Source organism: Pituophis catenifer, unplaced genomic scaffold (genome assembly GCF_029215685.1).
Source record: "Pituophis catenifer annectens isolate HBS135680 unplaced genomic scaffold, rPitCat1.0.hap2 SCAF_1, whole genome shotgun sequence".
Taxonomy (NCBI): domain Eukaryota; kingdom Metazoa; phylum Chordata; class Lepidosauria; order Squamata; family Colubridae; genus Pituophis; species Pituophis catenifer.
This window is the reverse complement of record NW_027256881.1, coordinates 225,401,243-225,428,280: the sequence shown is the minus strand read 5'-3', so window position 1 is coordinate 225,428,280 and position 27,038 is coordinate 225,401,243. Positions and strand designations below refer to the sequence as shown.

The 27,038-nt window shown below is 36.6% G+C and overlaps 1 protein-coding gene across 1 annotated transcript in view; it reads right to left on the bottom strand.

The window, feature by feature from the left end:
• Positions 1 to 6,569: 6,569 nt before the first annotated feature.
• The window catches only part of TFCP2L1 (transcription factor CP2 like 1), a 39,998-nt gene continuing 19,529 nt past the window's right edge, over positions 6,570 to 27,038 (bottom strand). Inside the window, exons 3-15 of the mRNA XM_070957096.1 lie at positions 23,145 to 23,221; positions 21,137 to 21,242; positions 20,499 to 20,605; positions 18,092 to 18,244; positions 16,034 to 16,144; positions 13,842 to 13,933; positions 12,683 to 12,731; positions 12,493 to 12,586; positions 12,114 to 12,204; positions 11,627 to 11,727; positions 9,650 to 9,792; positions 7,276 to 7,327; positions 6,570 to 6,607 (exon numbers count right to left, since the gene is read on the bottom strand). Of these exons, the coding sequence (XP_070813197.1) occupies positions 6,570 to 6,607; positions 7,276 to 7,327; positions 9,650 to 9,792; positions 11,627 to 11,727; positions 12,114 to 12,204; positions 12,493 to 12,586; positions 12,683 to 12,731; positions 13,842 to 13,933; positions 16,034 to 16,144; positions 18,092 to 18,244; positions 20,499 to 20,605; positions 21,137 to 21,242; positions 23,145 to 23,221 (1,214 nt within the window). The remainder of the gene's footprint in view (positions 6,608 to 7,275; positions 7,328 to 9,649; positions 9,793 to 11,626; positions 11,728 to 12,113; positions 12,205 to 12,492; positions 12,587 to 12,682; positions 12,732 to 13,841; positions 13,934 to 16,033; positions 16,145 to 18,091; positions 18,245 to 20,498; positions 20,606 to 21,136; positions 21,243 to 23,144; positions 23,222 to 27,038) is intronic.

Below are 27,038 nucleotides of genomic sequence, written 5' to 3'. Positions count from 1 at the left end.
AGAATGCAGTACTGCAGGCTACTTCTGCTGACTGACTGCTGCCAGCAGTTTGGCAGTTCGATCCTGACCGGCTCAAGGTTGACTCAGCCTCCCATCCTTCCGAGGTCAGTAAAATGAGGACCCAGATTGTTAGGGGACAATATGCTGACTCTAAACCTCTTAGAGGGCAGTAAAGCACTGTGAAGCAGTATAAGTCTAAGTGCTCTTGCTATTAATTAATAATTACTAAATATCATTCAAGATTACTTTTTTTTACTACTACTTTACTACTTTACTACATTTGAATTGAATGGTTGTTGACAAGACCTCAAAAACATGAAATATTTTATTAGCGACAAGGTTAAAAGAGCAGTAGTGGTAGATAAGCTATCTTTGCTATCAAGTTTTTCCCCCATTCCCAAATTTCTGATACAATATTTTCAGAAGCATTTTTATAAACAAAACATGATGTTTTGAGAGGCAGTATAAAAGCATTTAGGTTGTTATGCTGCAAAGGGCAGGAAGAGGACAAGGTATGGAAAGCAGAGTTGTGATTAAACACTTTTCATTGTGGTTCAGCTGGTAATTCTCTCTCCATATTGAACTCCAAAAAATCAGTTACGCATGTCTATAGAAAAACCCAGCTGTGATTTCCCTCTCTTCCCCCAAATAAGCCCCATTGAATTTAACAGGAATTCCTAGGTAAACCAGCAGTAGGTGACTTGGGTAACAGCATGCATATGGGGAGAACAAATGTATTGTAAAATGTCAAAATGGAAATTGCTGGACTTGCCTAGACAGCAGAAGTGGGAAATGGATGATCTTAAATGCAATGAGTTCAGCCACTGATACAAAACAATGACTGCAAACATTAAGTGGTCCACAAGCCAACATAATATAAACCTTCTTGATAAGATACATTGAAATTTTATATGCTAAAATGATGTAGTATTGAAATATCTTTGTTCAAGTGTTGAAAAACAACAAATTCTCCATTTCTTTGGAAAGTTGCTCTTTTGTATCCTCTGATTAGCCCCATTATAGCATGCCAGCAATTACTTTTTGCTTTTTTAAAATGTTGCATTGTTCATTCTATGTTAAAACCTTTGTTGTTTTATGAAGAAGCAGAAAATCAGTTTTCTTTTAAGACATTTTATTTCCTGCAAAGCTTAAAAGCTGATTAACAGAAAATGTTGACCAAATCGTTATAATTAATTGTATAAATATATATATATTTTTAAAGGAGGAAGAGAAGTACTACTACCGTGTTTCCCCCAAAATAAGACATTCCGTGATAATAAGCCCAATCAGGCTTTTGAGCACATGCGCTAAAATAAGCCCCCCCCAAAAAAATAAGCCCTCCCTGAAAATAAGCCCTCCCTGAAAATATTTAAACGCATGCACAGCTGGTCCCCGCCATTTCCTCTGGTTAGGGTTAGGGAGACAGAGCTAGAAATCAGGTAAGACAGCTCCACGCGCCCCAAAATAATAAGACCTCCCCGAAAATAAGGCCAAGTGCTTATTTCGGGGTTCAACAAAATATAAGACAGGGTCTTATTTTCGGGGAAATACGGTATTAGTAGTAATCCCAACAGCTAGTGGTAATTCAGTCCATTTCTGGCTTCTGGTAGTTCAGCAATCTACAAACATGGACATCAAACTTACCTGTTACATCTTACTAAAACTAGAAGGAGGAAAAGTATTAATTTTTCAGCAAAACACTGGGTTTCAGAACCTACAGTGTTTCCCTGAAAATAAGGCCCTGTCTTATATTTTTTTGAACCCCGAAATAAGCACTTGGCCTTACTGCCATGTGCTCAAAAGCCCGATTGGGCTTATTATCAGGGGATGTCTTATTTTGGGGGGAACAGGATATTAGAACTATTTCTACCCAGAACTCAATAAACAGTGAGCCTATTTACAATTAGGGCATAGTCTTTTTTTATTAGAGCAAGAAAATACATTATACATATACTTTTCTTACTGCAATTCTTTGTCTCAAGAGTTGGTTCTCTCCCTTTATTTTTCTTAGAGTGCTCAGATAACAGACCACATCACAGCCCATCCAAACATTGCTCAATATTGGACCTTGACATTCAACAATTAAACTTTCTCATGCATCTTCATATCACATACACACTATTCTTAGCAACTACCCATTTCCCCGAAAATAAGACCGGGTCTTATTTTTTTTTTTGCCACCAAAAAAAGGCACCATCTTATTTTCGGGGGGAGGGATGTCATCCACTGACTCACCTCACTTGCACTCATCACCCCTGCCCTTTTTTCGCTGTCAGAGGCCTTCAGGAACTTCTGCTGCTGCCAACAAGGTCAGCAAGGCTTTCCTGAAGGCCTCTGTAGCCGATAACCAAGCTCTGGATTGATGTGGAGTTCTGTTATCGGCTGCAGAGGCCTTCAGGAAAGCCTTGCAGGCAGAAGAAATGAGCCGGCAAGGCAGGTGTCGGGGTGTGCAAGGCCTGTTCGAAGGTAAGTTGTAAGGCAGCTCCAACCCCCCCCCATCCCCCCCATAGCTTAATTTTTACCCATGCACCCTGGAGTGGCCTGGGTCTTAATTAGGCTTTATTTTGGGGATAGGGCTTATATTGGGTGCATGTGTAAAAAAATCAAGCTAGGACTTACTTTCAGGGTAGGTCGTATTTTCGGGAAAACACTGTAGCTTCATGAGAATCATGTCCAGGGCTACCACTGAAAACAGGTTCCTAATTATAGAAGAAGAATTTCAGAAATGGAGCAATTCACAATTTGTAAATGACAAAACAATTCAAAGGGGGAGACTCAAGGCATCTCAATTCACTGGTAGTTGCTGGATCACAATTTGAAGGGACGTAGGGAAGGAACATGTTCCTAATATCTCATAAAACTTAGAGCATTGCCCTTGCTTCTTGGAAAAATATTAAGGTAGGCATATAATCATTGACAGCCAGTTTGTTGTGTAATGATTAAGATATCAGGCTAGAAACCAGGAGACCGTGAATTTTAGTCCTGCCTTAGGAACGGAGTGAGCTGGGTGACCTTGGGCTAGTTACTTTCTCTCAGCCCTAGGAAAGAGGCAATGGCAAACCACTTCTGAAAACTCTTGCCAAGAAAACTGCATGGTGTCGGAATAATTTCAGATCCACACTCCAATTTCCTCAGTTTAGTTACTCTCCCTGTAAGACTAGGTCAAGTACAATTTGATTGCACTTACACTGGATATCAAAGTCTTCAGTTCACAATAGATTGTATTATCAATTTTACTAATAACCATGAGTGCCATTTAGTTGCTCCACTGTTTTTCAATTCATGATCATATAAAATAATTTCAGTTTGCTTTGTTGTTTTTATATTTTATTTCCATTGTTCCACAGTAGCAGAATCTGGGAAGACAACAAATTAAGCCACCCAGCAGAATTAATCAGTAGAAATCTACTTGTAATTCTTTTCTCTGGAGTCTTGAGTGTGAAAGTAATATTTAAGTGGCAAAAAGTCAATCTCAAGACACTGAATGAAATGAAATTAAGCAGAAGGAATTAAAATGATAAAAAAAACACCTGAAATAGAAAATACATATACTTCAAAACCAGAATTGTTTTTTACAAACAAGTTTATTTATAGTTTCAACAGAGCACAAAGTTGAATGACAGCAAACCTTTTTTTCTGTACAACAGTAGAATGGCCAGTGCAAAATATGTATTTTTTTAAAATCGATAAACAAACGTTCTGACACTTTCACTCAGAAGTCTTATTCTGGGCCTCCATTCTCCCTTCATTTAAATCACAATTAAAATTGTCCTTGTGTTACACAGTAAAAACAAGAAAACTCCCATACCCCTTCTGAAAGACACAAATACCCTCATCCAATCATTTGAGGATATCAAACTTTTAGCGAAATTAAGATCAACCAGGCTTCACAATAAGACAAAAAATAGGGATAAAGCAAAAGGCATAAGCGCAAACATTCAGCATACATTTTTAAAAGTCAGACATTGATTTAAAGCTGCTTTTCCTGAGAGACTAGCACTATTAAAAGGTATTGTGACATCTAATATCCTTTTCGTCACCAAACATTTCATTACCCAAAAATTTTCTCTCAGATGTCAGGGTCAGTACTATGAGACAAGTAAGGTCTCATAGCTGTAGATACAGCAAGATAATACAATTTTCTGGCAGTAATTTCTCAAAATCCTATTCCTTGGTCCCTGCCATCCCAAAATTTGTTTACCGATTTAAATTTTAAATGGAAAGTTGGCATGCTGCTTAACCATTTCCAGAAGTTTCTTTATTTCCACAATAAAGTGCATCCAGACCACACAGAACTGGGCATACTGATCACAAGAGGTATTTATTTATGAATGGGAGCTCCAGCATGTTCATTTGGTGAAGGGCTCTCAGTCTTCCAAATATGTCCTCAGCTCAGAAAGACTCTTAGCCCGTCTTAGTCTAGAGGTATTTTGAAGCAGTCAAGGATCAGCGCTATTTTATAAACCTCGATCAGCTTCCTTATTGGATTACAAGAATTAACATGCAGCACTTAAGGCAGAAAAACATGTTGCTACTGTCTCAAATGGTTTGCACTTTGTAATCTGAAATAACAAGCTTTCTCCATTCTTTTGGGGGGGGGGGAATAGCAATAACCTGCTATGAAGCTTGTTGATTTCAGGAAGTAAAAAAAGACAATTATGAAGAGCTCAGAATTTATACTTCTGTGAAATGCAACACACAGTTAGGAATGTGCTAAAGGCAATTTTGAACCAATATTGTATTGTGCCATGATACGTTTCCATCAGAACTGTTTATTAAGCAAAATATTTTGCTTAATTTCAAGAGCTTGATGAAGGCAAAAAATATATAAATCAAGATTCTAGTCTAAGAAGTTATCTCTACACATATGAGGATTCTGACCATGAGCACTTACTCAATATATGTCAATCAAATGTTGCATGATGCAGCTGCATATAATCTACCACCTCAACCAGTGTTGTCTACCTTTGTGTGCGCAATCCCAATCCAGGGCCTATCATACAATCATATGGGAGATCGATGTACATTAGCTTTCTTTATGTATGTTTCTAATCCAACAGGAAATTTTGCACAGAAGCTACTTCTGCACACCTACCCTATTCAATTGATCAGGGTGCAAGGGAATGTCTTAAATGCATATAAAACATACAATATTAGACATCTGTCTATCCAGTTTAATGTGATTTCTGTGCAACTCTATGCAATATCTAAGAGAAGTGGGGGCAATGTAAGATCTGCTTCTCCCCACTCTAAAGATTAGAGATGTGAAAGTCCATGCTACTTGTGGAAGGAACATTAACATACAAAGCATGTACATTCCTGTAGGTTACACTTCCAGATTAGAAAGCATGAAAAAAAAAACAGACATGGCAAATCCAACAGCAATCTCTTTAAAGCTTTGAGATGAAGGAATCACCACCAGAGCTATGGAATAACCGCAGAAATAAGAGTTTTTTCACACATGTTATAAATCCAAGGCACAAAAGCCAGATATTCCTGATTATACTTATAGTTTTTTACTTATGCAGTGAATTAAGCTATTTTACTTTATTTCCAAAAAAAATATGCATTATTCTTGAACATATCACTGGCTTAAAAGTAAAGCTTAATGTGCAGCCTTGAGTGCAGCTAGGTTTTTGTTTAACAATAGGCTATGTACACATGCAGCCATTTTTCAAAATCAAATCTCACCCAGTTCCATGAGGGTTTTGTAGTTCTCTTAGCTATAATGGTGGGAAACTTGCAATCTCCCATTTTCCCACTCAAGAGTCAGCCCCTTTCTTTCTATGCAATAAACCCGAAGGAAAGTCAAGTTGTATGATGTAATATAAGCTAGCTACAACGAGGGGCATCATTCAGTTGCAAGTAAGATCTGACCCTATTTATCCTGGTTTTAGTTTAAAGTCTGAAGCCCACACAAAAGAAATGAATTAAAAGTTTAAAAATGGAAACTGGAGGTATAAAAGATCAGGAAAAAAGGAAAAAGAAAACCCCTGTTAATATGAACAGAGTGCAGAAACTTTTTTTTCACAATGAGTTTAGAAGATAGTTTCTTTGCTCTGAAGTAGTGTTTGTGAACTTTGGCAATTTGATGGTATGGGGAATTCTGACAGCTGAAGTCCACATATCTTCAGGTTGCCAAAGCAGTATTAAAAATACTGCTTTAAGGGGAAAAGTAGTTCATACCAGTTATAAAAACCTGCAATTAACTTCCTCTAACTCTCTGGAAAGAGAGGAGACAATAGAATAAACCCAGTTAATTTCAAATTCACATCTAAGATGAATTCCAAAACCTGGTGGTTTATTGTATCAGCTTATTTCATCTGCTCATTTCAATACTTTCTGAAAAAGGCACTTGAATCAAAATATCACTAGATCAGGAACAAAGTAAAGGCATTATGCGGTCCTCGAGTCTCCCAAATATACACTTTAATGTTCTTGTTAGGGCTTTTGGTGAATAAAAGTGTTTTATCCAATGAATTTTCTATCTTTACAGGCTGAGTTGCAGGAAGGAGAATGAGACGTTGTGCTGTGCAGCTGATCCAAGTCCAAATATACAGAGAAGTGGGTCATTTCAGAATAATATGGTAACCATCATTACTTTCAGCTGTAAGATAAGGGTGAAAAAAACCCATCAGGAATTCATTGAAATATTTGTGTTTTTAGTCCTATAAATATCTACAATTCTATGGTCTGTACTTTGCTCGGATTCTGGTTGTACAATAGGAGACTGTAAAAATGCCATTCAGCAAAATCATTTTGAATGTATTGGGAAGGCATATCAGTGTTAAATTATAGGATATTTTTTGCAAGAAAATATAAACTATTTCAGTGGGAGGCAAGCTACATACAAGTAGGTAGAAGTTGACTTATCCTTTCTCTCACTCTGAGTATCAGTCATAAAAAAATAAAAGATGAGTCTAATTCCAAAGCAGACTTCTGCAGTTTCCCTCTCAGAACACCTATCCAATAGTAAGCAGCCTTTTTACTGATTTGGCTCCTGGGGCTGCGTTTTGTCAAATTCCCATTCAAAATGTTCTAACAATTACCAGAAGGACCTCTTGACCTACTTGGAGAAGCAACCGGAATAACATAATTATTGCTTTTAGAAGAGGGCTCCCTGGGTGCCATCTGGCTATATCTTCATATTTATAGTTGAATGTTAACCAAAGAACTTATGAAAAATGCTTATAGGTTGTTTCTTGCTTCTTGCATCTCTCAGTGTGAGACCTGGAAAAACTACTACATTACGGCAGGAAATGTATGCAAAAATACCTTTCAATGTAGAGATGAGGAAACAAGATTCATCTTGAAAGTTTTGTACCATCTGGATGAAAAGAAAAATGGAAGATGTTTTTATTTCTTTCATGATACATTTTTCTATTAATCTTATTCAACAGGAAAACACTGAACAGGCATGAGCTACAAACTCCCAATGATCTCTGGATGGCAAAAAGGAGTATACTTTTTATACTTCCCAATGTTTTTCCAGAGGTCAGTGGCTCTAAATAAGGTGCTGTTATTTTAAAAGAAAGTCATGTAGATAGTGTCTATTAGTATTAGCAAACACAACTATTAAGGAAGGAAGATTCCCATTTGAATTTGAGAAAAAAGGGGGCTAATTCGAATATATTTGCCAACAGGTTTCAGAAAGAATGGACTTGTGCATTATTTCTGGGGCAAAACCTGAACTTTAAATTTTAATCTGTAGCAATGTATTTAAATGGAGGAGCTTTATTCTAGGTGATATATACATGAAATCTTGCCATTAACATTGTAGGAATTTTTGGGCTCTAAAAACTACATAACATTACTACTACTACTATTACTACCACTATACAAACTATACACACTATACATACATACATACATACATACATACATACATACATACATACATACATACATAAACACACACAAACAAAAGGAAGCATTTCCGTTTTAGATCTTGAAAATGAAAAAGTTTTCCAATTCAATATGCTAACTTTGTTGAATGACTGGTGCTCAACTATCAAAATGCACCAGTTGATTGTAAATGTTTATAGACATCAGTACATTTAGCACTTAACCTCTCTAGACATTTGTTCAGATTGCAAGGTGCTATAATGCTCATGAGTGACTCTTAAGATCCATCTCCCTCTAATAGTTCTTACAAGCATTTAAGGTTTCTTCTCTCACACTCACTGTCCAAATGTAGAAATATTCACCACAATTAAAGTCACAGCTACTAACATACATGCATAAATCAAGCATGAGGTACAACCAGCTTCTGCCTTTCCTTTACATCCCTGCTGCTGCCCTACCATTAGAACACAAAAATAAGGCAATAGCAATTGTTAATCAGTAACCTAAATAATTAATGAAAGTCTTTTCGCACCAAAGTTAGTCAAGGCCATTCCACTTTCCAAATGCTGCCTTAAAGCATTTCATGACTATTCAAACGTTACAAGTTTCTGAATCATCGGGGTGAAACAGTAGAGCAACTTTCAGAGCAAACATTACAAGCTTGATCCATAACCGCATGGGAATTTTGCGCTTAGCTATAACTCCTGTCCAGAGGTCAAACACAATGAAACTTCTTAAGTGATTCTGAAGCATGCAAAAGGCTACTCAGAAAAAAGCTGTAATATTTGACAGGTAAATACAGGGTGTAATTAAGTGAGATATATTTAGAAGTAGTTAGAAGAAAGAAGGTAAATGTCCTCCCCATTTGCCCCAAAGCAAGACACTTCATAGTTATTAGGGCTGATATCAGTTACTTTTACTTTTAAAAATATCTCTCATTTTTATATATTTCAGTCTTCATATACTAATGCTATCTAGGAATGTCTGTGTCTTTTTCCTTACCATCTGCCTATAAGATTAATCAAAATGAAACAAAGCCATAGATTTTGCAGTTGAAATCACTTTCTAAAATGTAAATTGAGCTTGTCTGACTTCCCTTATTTTTACTCAAAATTAACTATATTTAAGCCTGTTTATGCAATCCACTCCGGTTTATCTGAAACTTTCATCGGTTAACTGGAGATGGGAGGGGGATGACCTTCTGCTATTACTCTTCAACAATTGAAAGTCAAAATGTCTTACTAGATAACTACAAATCATCCCAACTGTTGCCATGTTTCTCCATCCATGCATTAATTATCTTTCAATATTAGCCTTTTGTAGGCAAGAGAAAAATTAGCCGATGTTTCAGAATATTGTTTTGTCTGCCTATTTATTTGCAGGGCTTATAGCCTGCTCTGATCTACCTGAGTAGTGTACTCTTCCCCAAGTCTGTAATCAGGGTTGAACACAGGTAATACGATAAAAAAAACCAGATTGGGAAATAAAAACTAAAATATTAAATAAAGCCAATTAGGAAATTAGAACGAAAAAGCTAACTGAACTTTCATCTGTTGATTCTACTCACTTTAGCACCATATAAATTCTACTAGAAATTTCTAGATTTTAAATATTTCAAAGATCAAGGCATCTTAAATTGATGAACTTTTTAAAAAAGCAGTAAAGAGTGATTAAGACATTTTAATGTTTTGAAGCTAAGTCGTTTGAAGGGAACTTAATTCAGAATGAAGAAATTAGTTAATGTTATGCCTTGGACATAAAAATCTAGTATCAGGTGCAAAACTCTTCTAGTTAAAACTCTTACCTCATTGCTCACTAATACATGGATCCCTGTAGGTCCCTGCCGATAGATCCGGTTTATCTGCTGTGGGGAAATACTGTACAAGTTTGCAATCTTCTCCATCAACTCCAGTGTAGTTAACTCTTCTAAGAAGATAGCATGGTATACTGCAACAGTATTGGAGAAAGAACAACTTTCAGAAGTGAACATACTGGCAAGTTGCAGGTGACATGATTATGCGGGACCCTCTTTTGTGTTAGTCACTCTCTTTCAACCCAACCCACCTCACAAGGTTGTTGTGGTTGTAGGGAAACTAAGAGAAGTATTAGGTATGTTCCCCACCTCGAGTGATTTATAAAAATAATAAAGATAGGATATAAATAAATAAATAAATAATCCTAGCTAATGCAGTAAACTGCTACAGGTCAACACATTACTTGCACAAGATCAGCCTATAAATATTGAATTGTGTCTTGAGGGACATGCTATTTACATTATATTTCATTCATCCAAAACTTGATGAAGAGTGTTGAAAATCAGACATCATGCTGGTTGACACACATCTTATCAAAGGTTTTGCAGGAGGCAGGCAAGAAATCTTTTGATGTTGTTATGTCTTCCAGTGAAAGCCAAAATCCTCTTTTAAAAGTAAGTTTTCCAAGACCACTGTCTGATTCAAAAGTAACTGCAGGGTTACAAACCCATGTCTAGCCCTTGGAAAGAGATCCCGTAGATATGGTCAATTATTGACTCAATAATCAATCTTGCACCTAAACCATTATATGCAGTAACTGCTTGCCCTTTGGACTGAATGTTTAAAACAGGGGTGTCAAACTCACATCATCATGGCGGCATGACGTGACGTATGGGGACTTTTTTCCCCTTCGCTAAACTGGGAGTGGGCATGGTTGGCATGTGACGCATCCAGTCCATGGGCTGCGAGTTTGACAGCCCTGGTTTAAACCTTAAAACCAACTCATCTATTTGGCAAGGAGACTGGGACATGAGAAGAATCCTTCTGTTATCAGGAGAAGGAGAGGACATTGTGGAGACTTATTGTAGTTAGGTATGAATAGGGGTAAAATCATGAATATACCTCAACCACAATACTTAATTCAGATCTAATTTTGATAATTTACCATATGTTGGTGCAGGAGGCTTTACAGGCCCAAAATGGGGTGCAGGGGGACACGCGCAAACTCCCAAATTGCAATGTGAGCACCCCCCCGCGCATGTGCCCTGTGCAGGTGCATGCATCCCTGCATGCATCCCTCCCCTGTGCATGCGCGGCAGAGACCCGAAGACCAGCTGGCTGGTGGGAACTGCACATGCATGTGCAGTGGAGCTGGGCTGGGGTGACGGCTGGCATGCCAGGCAATATGGCTCCGCATGCCACTTCGGGCACGCGTGCCATAGGTTCACCATCACGGTACTAGAGGAACAATGGATCAATGATGAAAAAAAATTCCTTTCATTTTTTTTCTTTACAAAATTTGGTCATGGAAAATGCAATAGGACAGAAGGAAGATAATAAATGTGAAGCAAATAATGGCAAGGACAGAAATACTGAATAGTGAATAAAAAATATTTTATTATATTGTTTTAATATCCTTCTATGTTAAACACTTTAATTGGAAAATTCTGATAAAACTATTCACTATGTTAGAACCTAAAGCTGTCACTTAAAAATTACAATTCCCATCATTCCATCTTGGAATTTTCATTATTCAAGAGCTTCTAGGTTATAATTTTTATAAAAAGACTATCTGTGCTATGAAATCACTATACAAGATTTCAGGATAGCTCCAGTTCTACACACAATCCATTCTGGAGAAACTCCAGACATGCCCTGAATCTTCCAGAATGCATCCAACAGGATTTTTCTGAATCTAATTGAAATGTTAGATTTATATGTCTGATAAAACCATTTTTATAATTTCTTCTGTGAAATGAATCATAAAAGCTCTCAAACAGCTCAGATTCTGCCCAAATGACACTTACTACAAAGAGTACCATCTCCATTCTCTCGTTTTTGATGATGATGAGTCCGATTTTGCTCAGGTTCTTGACAGACATAAATGGTCATCTTAGGCCTTACATTCCTAAAGGCAAAACAAAGTTTTCTGTTCAGTTTTGGCATCGTAGGCAAAAGTACAGTTCTCTAATCTTAATCAACAGCTTTAACATGACTGCCCCAAGAATACAATCAGTATGACTTCTGCTTAAGCAAGGGGTTGGACTAGAAGATCTCCAAGGTCCCTTCCAACTCTGTTATTCTATATTCTGTATCAATAAATCTGTTTCTGTATTCTGTAATTGAACAGTAAGGTGCAAGCAGAATGGGGGAGGACATCTGTGATTTTTACAAGCAGGAGTAATGATCACTGATGATGCAAAGTTACAGTATTAAATTTGGGCCCTATGTTCCACAGTATTCACATATTCACAACCTACAATAACTGGTATAAGAAGAAGAACTATAACAAACCTTCCTTTAATGGCATTAAAAAGTCGAATGCCATCAGCTGGGCCACAAATTTGAACAAAGTCTTCTTTGGACATCTTCAGTAAGTCAGCACCTATACATTTCAAGCACAGGTGATTTTCTTTTTCCTTCCAAAAACATATATCCAAGAATACAGACCCACCTTTTACAGATGTTTTATGACAGATGCTGGCTGACCATACATGCTAATTAGAAAATGGGGGGCGGGGGGACAGAAAAGGAGGAGTTTTGCAAGTAGTCATCAGAAAGCCGATGTATACAAATATGCATAGTTAAACTACAGTATTCCGCAGAAATGTAAACACATGACCTATGCAAAGTAGAGGTGTACCCCTTTTAAGCATACATTTAATACACATACCTGAGAAACTTGAAAATAGTCTACAGAACTGAGAAAACCTATTTCGATGAAGCCACTGCTGAGCATCTTGAATAGAAGCAGAGGGAAGGAGATGCTACATTGCAAAAAGAATAAGAAGGTCTTGAAATGAACTGTTCATCAGTGTCCTAAAAAAGAAAAGCACCACATTAACATGATCCCAGATACTTACATCAGTGCTGGAAGGCAGGAGCTCCACCTGATGAGTTGGAGAACTGTTGCTAAAAAAACATACAGAGTTGAGAAAAAAAGAAAGCATTTTTAAAACTCTCATTTAATCATGTTGGCCATTCCCCACCACCCACTCCACCATACATCTTAGGCGATACAGTAAAACAACTAAAATGAATTTTCTTTATTATTATTATTTTTCTAAATTTGAACCAATGCAAAGACCAGGTTTGAACAAGAGCTGCTTAAGTCTTATCAAGCACCTATGGTGGTTAATGACCACAATGCAGTTTTAAAACAAAATATCAAGCATCTAAACGGTATCTTGATTTTTAAAATCAAATTGGCATTACTTGGAGCTAAATCTCATTCAAGTGACAGAAAAAGCTTTGGCATGAACTAGGTCTCTTCCCTCAAAGATTGGCATCTAGCAGGTCCTATGAAGTATTCCTTTTTAATTGAAATGCCCCTACCCTGTGGAACACCTTTCCCATGGGATTTGGCAGACCCTCACCCTTTTTTGATTTCCAGAAAGTTCTAAATAGCTGGCTTTTTCCACAAGCATGGGGATAGAAGGAGGTTGGAACCCAGAGCCCTTATTTTGGTGCTATATTGGAGAATATCAGGTTCTATTACTGTTTCTGGAGCTTTAGTATTGTTGAGAACTATGGCTCATAAGATTAAATCAGACTGAGGAAAATCATATCCAGATCTTCATTTAGCCTTAAAGCTTGCTACAGAACTAAGCAAACCACCATCCCCTCAGCCCAACACATCTTTTTGTTACAAAGCTAAAATGGAGGGAATAGGTTGCATATTATATCTTAAGGTCCTTGAAGAAGGAATAGACATATATATCTAAAATAAATTAAAACATTACCTTTTCCCCTAGCTAACAGTGGAGGGGGGGAAATCATCTAAAAGCTCTCTCGCATGTATTCTCTTATGTAAATAGCTTTCAAATAAGGCAAAGTTGTGCAAGAGTTCAGCTGCACAGGAATAGATCTTACAATCTCAGTCCCTCAACATTAAACTGGGCCTGAAAGCCAGGTTAAGCTTCCTAATCTTTTATATTCGGAAGTGTTTAGAACACACAACCATAAAATCTCAGAACTGGGTTGCCTCTGTCAGCAGAAAAGACAAAAATATTCATCACGTACCCTTCTCCAAGGCTGAAACTGTTTGGAGAGCTGTTGTAATTTGGAGATGGAGCGTTGTTCACTTGATAAGGCACATCTGGCCATGGGGAACACTGTGCAAACAAAACCAAGGTGTTGAGAAAGAAAATCCAAAAATGCAACCTCATTCTGTTTTAAATCTAGCTTTTGTTGGATCATCAATAGCAAAAATACATTTGTTATCACCTACATGCACACTCCAACTCTGAAATTATCTGATTTCCAACAGTGATTGTATATGCACTAGAATTCAAACAGCTACTCAAATGTTAAGCATAAGCAGGGAAATAACCTACAATCAGTTTCCTAGCACTATACATTTGTACATGGTGAAACAAATAAAAAGCCCTACTTCAATTGTATATTCAATGGGAAAAAGGGCTGCTAATCTATAAATATAGAATATAATATATTTCAAGCCCTCCTTATTATATATAACCATATTATACTTAATATATGCAGAGTGGGTTTACAAGAAAGCTAACATAAGTCTACCCGCTCACTTTTTACACAGAAATAATTTTAAACCTATGCTTAAATTATTATATATTATTGTGTAACTAAATTCTTAGCAGAATCTAATGTTGTAAGAGTAGATGTTTGTGCAGCTGGAGGTTTCCTGCTTCTCCTCCAACCCCACTTCCCTACAGCTGAAATATGCTTAAGAAATTCCTATATTATCCATTATCCAGACTGTGGATTTGCTAGTGGCTGTAAGGGGTGCCACAACTGGGACAGCTGAAAGGATTTCGCCATTCATTTTCAGTGATGTAACAGGCAACCTGTGCATTAACTTAAGATTTCTCTTCACAGTAAATACAAACATTAGTAAATATTTAACTTTTTTGGAACAAGAACTATATGACTTCCTGCTTTACAGTGCTAAAGGTCATTCTCATCAACAGCAGAACACCTCAATCTAGTAGTTCTTTAAAACTGGGTCACTTTCCAGGCAGAGGACTCACTGCCCTCAACCATTAGGATCCATAATGTGCTGGTTAAATGACACAGACAGATATAAAAGGTTCTATGAATGAAACAGCAAATTTGTTTCAGCTCTTCTTTAAACATTTAACTTTATCCTACTTTCTCAATGTTTGTTTAATCTGGGTCTTGCAGCAATGTGAACCTTAAGACTAAAATGTCAAAATCCAATTAAGTCTCAAAAGAGGAATGAGACCAAAACTTCCCTGCAGACAGAGAAAATATCTGCCTATTGATCTGTTTTTACTTTTGTTTGTTTAGATTGCCCAATAATGAAATGAAATGAACTGCACACACAAAAAAAACCACAAAATCTAAAATGAATTAGAAGAATTGAAGGGGAAAAATACCTTGAAGATAGAAGCAAGCAGGAGATAACACAATAAGATCAAATAATTATTTTTAAAGATTTAGAAGACCTTCACTGTGTGCTGAAAGAATATGCAGTATACCTCAGTAAACCTCTCTAGGGAAATCAGTCTATAATCTGGACACCCCATTGTTAAGGCTCTGTTTCAACTAGCAATCCCTCTCCTTCAGTGGAGGTACTCATCAAGAGGATTGAGGTTCCTTCTCACATGTTATTTCCCCAGCACAACAGCACAACCATTCTCCTTCTGTACACCCAGCCTGGCACATTGTGAGTATCATTTTGGGGAGGTCTGCAGAATTATACATTTTGAGATTACAATATAATTGTACATGCAGCCTGAGGTACAAAAAATGATTATTATTTATTATTCCAGTGGCAGGTTGGAAGGGGAATGGGTGGGAGCTTTACCTCAATTCATTGCCAAAAGTGGCTTCTTCACTGCATCTAAAGATAGGGCCAAGCCTGTGGATTTTAGAAAATTACTTTAGTATCCAAGTGGGGACACTTTAAGTAACTGGTTCCAATTGGCTTAGAAAGTTATTGTGGATAACCTGAATTTCAGAATCCAGCAGAACATTATTTTCAGCTCTTTGGAACTTTAGGAAGCATCAATTTTAGGCTATATTAGTTTTAAATAAAGGCCAAGCAGGTCATACTGAGCACCATCAAATCTAAAAATGCAACAGTGTCCTGTTTTAGACTTTACCCATTTTGCTTCAAAATTGAACACTCCACAATATTGCCTTCTATACATATAAAATATGCAGTCTTTTGCAAGTAATAACCATATAACACTGCGACTCTAGGACAGTGGTACCTCAGTGAGAATGGTTGTATCATAGGAAGGCTGATATTTCTCCCTTTCTTGAGTGGTTTTCTTCTCCATTTTTTCTCTGTCTGTTTTCTGTTTCCTATCTGCTCCTTTAGGCTATAAAAGCACATATACATTTAGTTTGTCTTAAGCAAAGGATTGTTAAACAGAAAGTGCAAACGTTTTTATTGATATTAAACGTGACATTGAGGCATGATTTAATGGACATTCTTCCCTTGTGTATATGTGCCATGGGATATAGGATAGAAAATTATTTTTGTAAAACTGGCATGGGCAATCTGATCCAGGTGTTGTTGAACTCTAAAGCTTGCCCAAAATATGGCTCTGGTGAGAAATGCCAGTAGTTCAACAATATGTAGAGGGTGCTGAAGTTTCTTCACTCTTTCTGAAGGATACTTTTCATTAGCAATGGTATCAGTGGATACAACCATGGTTGAGCAGGACAATTCCTGCTTTTCTTCTGCAAACCTTGGAGTTTAGCTAGTCAACAAACTTAGAAAGCTCACAGATACTGGAATTATTAAATTATTCATCAAGTGAATTTCATGGCAGAGAGGATTTTTATTGGAGAACTGCCTTTTATAATTTTAACTTTATTGCATATAAAACAATATCCCAATAAAGTATTTATATCACACTGTCCATTCCAAACGTCAAAAATACATAAATATGTACAATGCCCGGCTTCATTCAGATGGATATAATCTATTATGTTGATCATCATTGGCTAATATTCCAATTTGTTCAGTAATAGTTAGAATTCAATTTTGTTTCTAATTTTTATTTATTTATTAGATTTTAGCATGTGTTATCCTGGGAATTGATCGGAAGTGGGATTTAGGACATGGAATCACACAGTAATGAATGCATATATGCAGGAAGAAATAGGCCAAGTCACATGAGTCAAGAATCTTTATATAAATGCACAAATTATAGGGAACAAACAGAAAGAACTAGGAGTTTAAATGCAAATATGATATAGTCAACATTACAAAATCTGGTAGGATGAAACTCATGAGTGAACTATAGGGACTGAATGATATAACTAACTCAAAAGTAATATGCCAGACAAAAGGGGAGGAAGAGTAGCTCCATACATGGGAACTGCACACATGTGTTGATAGACCAGAATTTTAGTGTGTGAGTCTATTTGGAAGCACTTTGTAAGAATACAAGGAAGGGAAAATCATGAAAATGATGTTGTGCTATAGATTACCAAGCCGGACAGAAATGGATAATCATTCTTAAATATTTTAAAGAACTTGCAGAGAGAAGAAACATGGTAATAATAGAAGAATTCAACCATCTGGAACACAGTTGGAAACAAACAAAGTCAACACTGCAAGATCTTCAGAGTTGGGCTGCTGACTTCCAGTTTCCAGACAAGAAAAATAAGAGACAGGCTTTCCTAGATCTGATCTTAAACATTTGAGAGTGATTACCAAAAAAGTAAAAGCAATGAGAAAGTGGCCATGCTCAAGTTATATAAAAATAGAAACTGAAGCAGTCATTCATTCACCCTTCAGGAGAACAAATTTTCCCAGAATTTGAGAAGTACTAGATAGGAACCCATGAATAGAGAGATCCTTACATCAAATGAAGTGCAGGTTGGGAATAAGATATTGTAAGTACAATTGTATCCCATTCTAATGAGAAAAAAATGAAAAGAGATTAGGAATCAGTTCTGGATGCACAGGGAGCTTTTCAAATGAACTAAGAGGTGAAGGGGCCATATAGAGGAAATTGAATAACTGACAAAAAGCAGGGAATGATCACCAAGAGGAAGTAAAGAGATGTCAAAAATTATCCAAAAATCCAAATTTTAATATGTGATTATCTGTAATTTTCACAGAACAATCTTTCCCCACTCTCAATTGTGCTAATTTAAACTCCATACACCCTTCTTTTCTGAGAGCCTACAGATCCCCTCATATCTGTCCAACCATCCTCTTTTCAAGAATAATGAAGTAAAGGGGGAGGAAGAAATGTCATTTGTAGCATCTCCTTATGGCACAAAATTAATAGAAGAAATTAGCCACATACCTTAAATACTTTGATCTGGCAGCTTGCAGAATGCAAGTGTTCTGTATACTCCCCGTTTTCATTCTGTTTAAACGTATCCATTTGTATTCGGAATGGTACCCCTTTCTCCCCTCCATGTTTCCTTGGAGTAAATTCCGTACTAATACAGTGCACCTAACCAAAAGAGATGTGCTTAGTGCTCAAGTCCCAAATCACGCTGTTTGAGATTTGGGTTTCGGGCTGTTGTTTTTTTAATAGAAGTATTTGACAAGTCTTATGTGGGGAAGCTGAACTAATTATGTAACCTACTGCTTAGCTATGGGAAAGGAATCAGTATTACCCAAATTGAGGTACCCACTGAATCCTCAGGGCACAATGGTTAGAATGCAGTATTGCAGGCAAACTCTGCCGACAGCCTGGAGTTCGATCCTGATGGGGCTCAAAGTTGATTCAGCCTTACATCCTTCTGAAGTCGGTAAAATGAGGACCCAGAGAGGAGCAATATGCAAATAATGCTTTGATATTGTAAACTACCCAGAGAGTGCTGGAAAGCTCTGTGGGGCAGTATATAGGTACTATTGCTACTACCCAAATTACATTCTCCTTTTCATCAGCTCTTCTGTAAAGCAGCTATTTCCTTCTACCAAACATTAAATAATGGAATTTGTCCTATCATTATCTGTCTAGTGGCCGGATAATGCCAAAAGAATTAATGACTAAAACTTCACTGATAGTTTGGACCATACTTCAATATTGTTACTATTGTTATGCTCAGATGGTAAGGCCTCTTTTAATACTGAAAAAGTATAAATATTCAGAGATATCTTTAACCCTCAATGTTTTTTTTTTAAGTATTTTACTCCTCTCCTTAGAGAAAAATGAAAATTATGTAATCTTCAATAATTGGAATATAAAGTGCATAATATTGCCTATTTGTATCTTCCATTAGTTGAACTGATTTTTTTATAAAGTTAGTATTATACTTTTATATAAACTATGATTGAATGGTGAGATATATTGTTCCAGGCTGTTCTCTTATAATTTTGTTCATTTCTTGCTTTACAAAACATTAAAAGTGAAAACAAAATTCAGTTGACTTAATTATGGCATATATGTAGCACATGCTCCTGATGTTAGAAAGACAGAACAGGTAGTCCTCAACTTATAACTTACAACTTACAGTTCATGTAGTGACAGTTCAAAGTTACAGCGGCACTGATAAAAGTGACTTATGACTATTTTTCACACTTACAACCATTGCAATATCCTCATGGTCATGGGATCAAAATTCAGACACTTGGCAACTGGCATGTATTTATGATGGTTGCAGTGTCCCGGGGTCATGTGATCACCTTTTGCAACCTTCTGACAAGCAAAGTCAATGGGGAAGCCAGATCCACTTAACAATATTGTTACTAACTTAACAAATGCAGTGATTCACTTAATGACTATGGCAAGAAAGGTCATAAAATGGGACAAAACCCACTTAACAATAGTGTTACCTAGCAACATAAATGTTGGGCTCAATTGTGGTAATAAGTTGAGGACTACCTGTACCTGCTCACACATCTTTGTATATCAAGCAATTTCCCTTCAGTGCAAGTGGATAAATCTGATGGAAATGGTGAAGTAAGGCAAGAAGGGGACTCTGTGTACTTTGGCAGCATATCTGCTGTCAAGAGGGTAATGAGCAGTCATGTCTAGCCATCAGCCAGCCTGCAACTCTCTCATCATCATGCCCCTCTATTATGCAGACTGGAGAAGTGCCTGAGCTGTAGGTAGCCCATAAATTCTCCCATCTTGGCAGCATCATCACTTCTTCTATCCTGGCAGGGTCAACCAAGTCCAAGGTCCCACCCTCTGGATGCTCAGCTGATAAATATAATTTATAGTCCCAAAACGGGATTCATGCTCAGCAATTTGGAGCCCTAATTTTTAAAAAATACACTTTCTGTAAAGAAAAGAAGCAGATTTGAAAAGAATTGATTTTCAAACATAAGTTAAGGGTGTTCTGTCCTGCCCATTTAGTAAACATACATGTCCTTAGAAGTGTTATTTTATGAACAATCTCATTTTTATAGCAGCCATTCTTCAAATTCCAAAATGTGCATACAAGACCCTAGAGGTTGAATGTCACTGTTAAATGCACTGTATAATCCTATTTTTACTGTCTTCTCACAATTTATCATCAACATAAAGATTCCAACTTCATTTAAATTATATGGAATTGTTTCTTTTGCTTTGGTCTGATTTCTGGGCAATACAGAAAGGAATACCAATTAAAGTTAAAGGGAAGTTGAAATAAAATTCTCAGATTCTCAATCCCATTTAGTCTCAATCAAATGTATCCCAAAGAACATGAAAGAATGATGCCCTCTAATGGCTTGAGATAAAACATATTCCACTTAGGGGTATTTTCTTTCCTTACCTGAACAAATGCAGATGCTCTCTTAGATGGATCCCACAGAAATTCAACTGTATTCAGCTGGGTGGGACTTGCTCTGGGATCTAAGATACCAACTGACAGTGGGATATCTGTAGAAGAAAACCCCTAAAATATTAAAAAAATTAAAAATTGAAGAGCAGAAACATTACAATATAAACACCAGATGTATTTGAAAGACCAGCCTGACACAACTACCTGCAGAGTAAGAAATCTGGTCTGAGCCTTTCCATCTGAAACGGATTCCTGGAGTTGTATTTCACAATCCTGGGAAACTAAAGTTATCCTACCCTATTTAGACCTCTTCTGGCTTTCATAGCACAGTTAAAGAGTTTGTCTATAGTACTATCAGCAAAAATGGATGTGGTTATATAAAACCCACTTTTCTAACAGCTTTTACCTAAAAGGTGAGAAATAAATACATTAATGCAAAAAAAAAAATACATTTCATTGATATTGGAATGAAATCTAACAAAAGCAAAACCTTGTTGGTTATTTCAAGACACCAAGTATTTTCCAATTCATAAATATTACAACAGGTATAAAGGACAAAGTGTATGACAGGCAAGTCATACTGTACATTCAAGAAAGAAGCAATGGATATCATAATGAAAAGTTCTCACCTATGTCAAGGATGCGGTCTCCAGGCCGACTCCATCTCCAGCCTTCTAGCTGTTGGTGCTCAGTATACTGCAAACGCCGATCATGAAAAACTACCCGAATAATGCTCTGTGGGGAGAAAAGTGGATGAAATAATAAAAGAAGCTAGATGCAAGTATTTTAAAGAAATTATACTTTCCACTTCCAGGACAAAGCTGATAGAAGACTTGCAATGTGTATTTTATTTAAGTGGATGTGCGGAAATCACCCATCACCATAAAGAAGAATATTTTAATTAAAATAAAATAAAATTTATATTCAGAATATACTGACAACAATCTGCAATCTGGAAAACAGTATTGTTCAGTGCTATGGTATCGTGTCATGTGATATCCATTGCAAATAGCAAGATACATCCCACTTTGTAAATCATATCTTACTGTCACTACTTGTTTTTAACAAATCCTTGAAAGAACTAAACATCAAGAAAGTGAAATATTTGGAGAAAGATTGAGTAATTGAATGGAGATTAATACTCTGAAATCTCCAGGAACTGTCAAAAGATAAAAGTGAGTAGCTTTTATAATATAGGATATTAATCATTTGCCTTTATTTAATCAGACCATTTATTAAGGGAGAAGATCTTAGAAGTTTTATATCCAAATGAAGAGTCCGATAGAGATCCAAAACAATCTGTGTTTTAGGTACTGATTTCCATATAATGAACTATAGGCTTGCATTTTGAACTAGATCACGGGTGTCAAACTCAAGGCTCGCGGGGCCACCCTGGAAAAAGTGACAGACCGGCCAGCAGTGCCTCTGCCAAGCTCCATTTTCACTGGTAGAGGGTTGAAGGATGCTGTCACAGCTGAAAACAGAACTCGGGAGCCCGTTTTCGCTGGCAAAGCACTCTAGCCACCACAGGCGCCCCCGACACAAGTGACATCAAGCTGACTACGTGCACCCTGGCCACGCCCACCCTGGCCCCCAAGGTCAAACACACCCCTGATAATTTATAGTCAATGAAATCAAGTTTGACACCCCTGAACTAGATGCACTGAGGATCCAATGGCATTTTGTAGGTTGTGCCTCTGATTGTAAAGTGGCCTGTTAAAATTCCAGTGCAATTCATGAAGTTTATGTATCTTTCTTTAGACAGAATAGAAATATGTAGTCATTTTATTACATGATATTATTTTGATTTTTGATTCCAAAACACAATATATAAACAAACACTGAATTCTTAAGTGGTAGTAAAACTCCAACTTATAGTAATAAATTCTCAAGTCATAAATTTACAAGTCTGTTGTGCTGACCAAATAGTCAACAAATTTATGTTATCATACAGTGGGACAAATGTGGCAAACGCTGGATGTTGTCAAAAAGTACAAAGGCAGGTCTTACCTAGTTGCGGTTTGTATATACCTGCAATAAAAAAATTAGTACCCCTTGATTTGATCTTTAATAGATGTTGCACTGTTGCAAATAAGGATGCAGTCAAGAAATGTAAATGCTATTTCAGTCCAAAATATGTCTAACTTTGTGACCAGAAGACCAAAGGTGTAGATCAGTAGTTCTCAAACAGTATTTATTCTTTGAGATTCCTCAAACTTTGGGGATTCCTGAAAAAGGACCATGGGTATTCAAGTTTCCTTAAAAAAGATTTATACATCATGAATAATAATGTAAAATATGAAAGAATCCTGGATTTATTCAGGTTCTACACTTGGCAGACAATGTACAATGTACAAAAACTGCATCTAGAATTGACTGTGGAACATTCCAACATGCAAAGCGTATCTGACAGAATGGCAAAGATTAAATACAAATAATTTATAAAGAAATTGTTCATGGTTGTCAGGGAATTTAGAAAATCTTTAATGTACCCAAAACCCTGGAATTCCCATTATTTCTAAGTAAATCAGGAAACAGAGCAACCACTATAGCTCATATACCCTTAAAGTATTTTCCAGCAGCATAACCTATATCCAGTAGCTCTTATGTGTGGCAGCAGGAAGAAAATATCCTTACCTTTATATATTTTGTGTTTAAATCTTGAAACTCTCCCAATTTCCTATTCTCAAGTAGACGGATTTCATATGACTGACCTAGGAGTTCAAGGAAACATTTCCAAGTTGTTTAAGCATGTTGCAGCAAGAATAGCAAGAGACAGTTGCAACGGCATCAATCATGTTTGAGAGAGATGCTTTGGGGCTGTTGTTGTTTTTGACAATTTTCTCCTAATAAAAGGTCAGACATTATTGCAACTTTTGCTTAATTTAAATATTGTAATTTTTTTTATTTATTTTTTTGGTTATATCAATGATGTGGATATTCCAAGAATTTAGAACCTTCTAATTCCTTCCAAGACAACTTGAAGCATATTACATGGTCTATTTGTCATGTAATCATCTGGAAGAAGTCTTCTTATACAGCTACATTTTTCAAACCAGCTGCAGTTCCAAGAACACACAAGTATTCTTGAATATTTTCTATAATCGTTTCAGCAATATGTGTTTTTTATTGTGTTGTACCATCAGAGTGAGATATTCTACCATTTAAATCCATAGAATTTGACTAATGGATCTTTATTTCAGGAACTATCAGGAGACGTTACTGCTATAGCCCCTGAGTCTAATCCTAAAATAAGAGAATAAGCCCCACTGGGCACTTTTGAATAATCAGGCATAAATTTGTACTTTTGCTGTTTTCCAAAAGCTAACTACACATAGATGAATGATAAATACTAAGCACTCCAGAGAATTCAAGTAATGACCTAAAACTGGTCTTCATACCATTATGTTAATTAAAGAGCAGGTATAATGATGGTCTGTTTCAGGGGCGGGTTTCAAAACCCTTCGCTACGCGCAACACTTCTGCGCATGTGCAGAAGTATCCGGGGAGGTGGGCGGAGCATCCCACCACCACTGCTACCGGTTTGCCTGATCTGGGGCGAACCAGTAGCAACCCATCACTGGTCTGTTTCTTCTCTTTTTGGGCTATTTACTAGCTTTCTGAGGAGCACATGGATAACCACCTAAGGACAAGATCAAATCTTTAAAGGGCTCCTAATAATATAACTGTGTATCAGAAAAACCCTTAGCATGAAATGAGCAGGTGTGTTTTTAGTAAATGCAATGACTTTTCATTTATTTTAGAAATAGCTTTGAACATTTGTTTTGTTATTAAGCTTGTCACATGTTGCTATTAGAAACATAGTTGAACCTGGCCAATCGTCTTTCAAAAACTATACAATTAACTATAAGAGTTTGGTGCAATGCAAGACCTCCCAGGAATTAAATCTGCTCTTCTATTATCAAGGGAAGAATTTGGCATGTATTTCCATGTACATAAGCCTAATTAGAAATATAAACGTATTTATTTTGGATATAATACTGTTTGTTTGGTAACCAAATGTTGGGAACAAGAACAAAATTATAAATACAATAAAACAAGAAGCAGACACAGAGAAACTGGCTTTTCAAGTTCTTCTTCTAATCACTTCCCCTCCTTGTACAAGAATGCAGTTCAGTGTATAACAATCTAAAATGATAATCAGTATGACCAGTGAAGTTGATCTTTTTTAAAAAAAAAAAAATCTTTTCCTTATGCAGAGAAAAGAAAAAATGTTACATTTCTGGAATTTTGTCCAGAAATAATAGTGGTTTTCTTTTTGTTACCCAAATACTTTAAGTGCTTTACACCAATCTTCTAGTGATATGGACCCTGAGAATTATGGAATTAGCTATGGCTGAATAAGAGTTCAAGAATAACACAAAACTCTCTGAAAAAAGAAAAAAAATATATACTATAGCTCTTCTGGAAATAAAGGAAACAAATATAGAGCAAAAGAAAAGAAAAAGAAATTAAACCCCAGCTCTTCCACATAAAGTTGTGTTTAGAATAACTCCATACACTTTATTAAGATTATCATTAAAAACAAGAGATTCCCTCCAGAACGCTTTAGCCACGGTCACTGAAGACTTGGCTTGATCCCATAGAGCTGGGATAGGATGATCTGACTGCATGTTGGAAGTTTGACTTGGTACCACTTCTTTTTTGTTATCGTTGTTTCTAATGTTTTAGTGTGGCTTTAATACAGGTAGTCCTCAACATATGACCACAATTGAGCCCCAAATTTACATAGCTAAGTGAGACATTCATTAAGTGAATTTTGCCCCATTTTATGACCTTTCTTGCCATAGTTGTTAAATGAATCACTGAAGTTGTGACATTAGGAACACGGTTGTTAAGTAAATCTGGCTTCTCAGTTGATTTTGCTTCACAAAAAGTGATCATCTGACTCCCCAGGCCACTGCAACCGTCATAAATATGAGTCACTTGCCAAGTGTCTGAATTTTGATCGTGTGACCCTAGGGATGCTGCAATGGTTGTAAGTGTGAAAAATGGTCATGAATGACTTTTTTCAGTGCAGTTGTAACTTTGAACAATCATTAAACGAACTGTTGTAAGTCGAGGACTACCTATAGTTTTTTTTATGTTGCCTTAATTCTTGATTGGGAGCCGCCCAGATTTTGGTAGAAGACGGATGGCTATAAAAATGTTTTAAACAAACAAACAAAATAAATAAATAAATAAATCATCATTAAATGAGGCAGTCGCTAAACAAAGACTACCTGTGTTTATAGTCCATCTTTTCTTGCTGTGGTTTCCCACAAGCTGAGCCAATCAAAAGTAAAACCGCCTGCTATTAGGCCATTTCCAAAACAAAGTACAAATGGATATTGTATCACCAGTTCACAAGGGAATTGCTTTATGTAGAATGGCTGGGAAAAAGGCACAAGGAACTGAATATTGACTGTAGTATAAATAGAACTTACACTGCAATCACTAGATGTCTTTTGTAATGGGTCAAAGGCTTGCCACAATAAATCGGCTTTATCTGTGCCTTTGTGCCCTGGAAAATATATTCTTGCAATATTTTAACTTGTCAGCTGAGAAAGGCCTGATAGCAGTTCAAGACAAATCATAGCCAAAGAGGTTTGTTTATAGGGTTCTACTAAGCAGACAATAATACATATATATCTGGTGTGGTTCCACAATAATAAAAAGAAGTAGTAAAATCGGCTAGGTTCACAATGTTCCTGAATTGTGTTATATGCAGAAATTCCACCTGTCTTTAAAAGAATTTTTATGAGCTCTCTGCATCAAGTTACACCATTTTTGCCTGCAATTAAAAACCTCATAAATAAAACAGCAGTACATTTGGGCACTTAGAGCAAAAGAGCTGCCTATCAAATAAAAATAAACCGTTTGAAGGTGATATATACTGAAAGCAACAACAACAAAAAAACACGGGATTTTTTCTTTCTAGTTTGGCAAATTCACAGCCAAGTATGACAGAATTTTAAATTCCCTCATAAACTTGGGGAAAAAATGGCTTAATGAATGAGCGTCCAATCTTCCCTTATTCTGATTTCCAAGGCTCAGAGGAAAGTTAATGTCTGTTTTGCTAATGAGATGTAGAAAGACAGAAAAGGATATTTATTATTTTTTGCCCCTTCAGGATAAAATTCCCTCCCCCCAAAAAACTCCTTTAAAATAATATGAATTAGAAATAAAAGCACTGAGACATAGATTTGTCTGAATTATAATATGCTGAACTAACCAGAAACAAGGCAAAAAAAGAAAAAGACATGTTTTTTCCATTCATGATTTGTTTGTTGACTTTTTTTAACCACTTTGACCTTACAGTAAGTAGACTACTTGGAGGCTTAGACAGGGCCTAAAATGCTAGAAAAACCACAAGCCCTGTATATTTATATAGGGTCGGTCCTCTCACCTCTCCTGTTCAACATTTATGTGAAGCCGCTGGGCGAGATCATCCGTGGTTTTGGGGTGGAGTACCATCAGTACGCTGATGACACCCAGCTGTACATCTCCACCCCGGATCACCCCAACGAT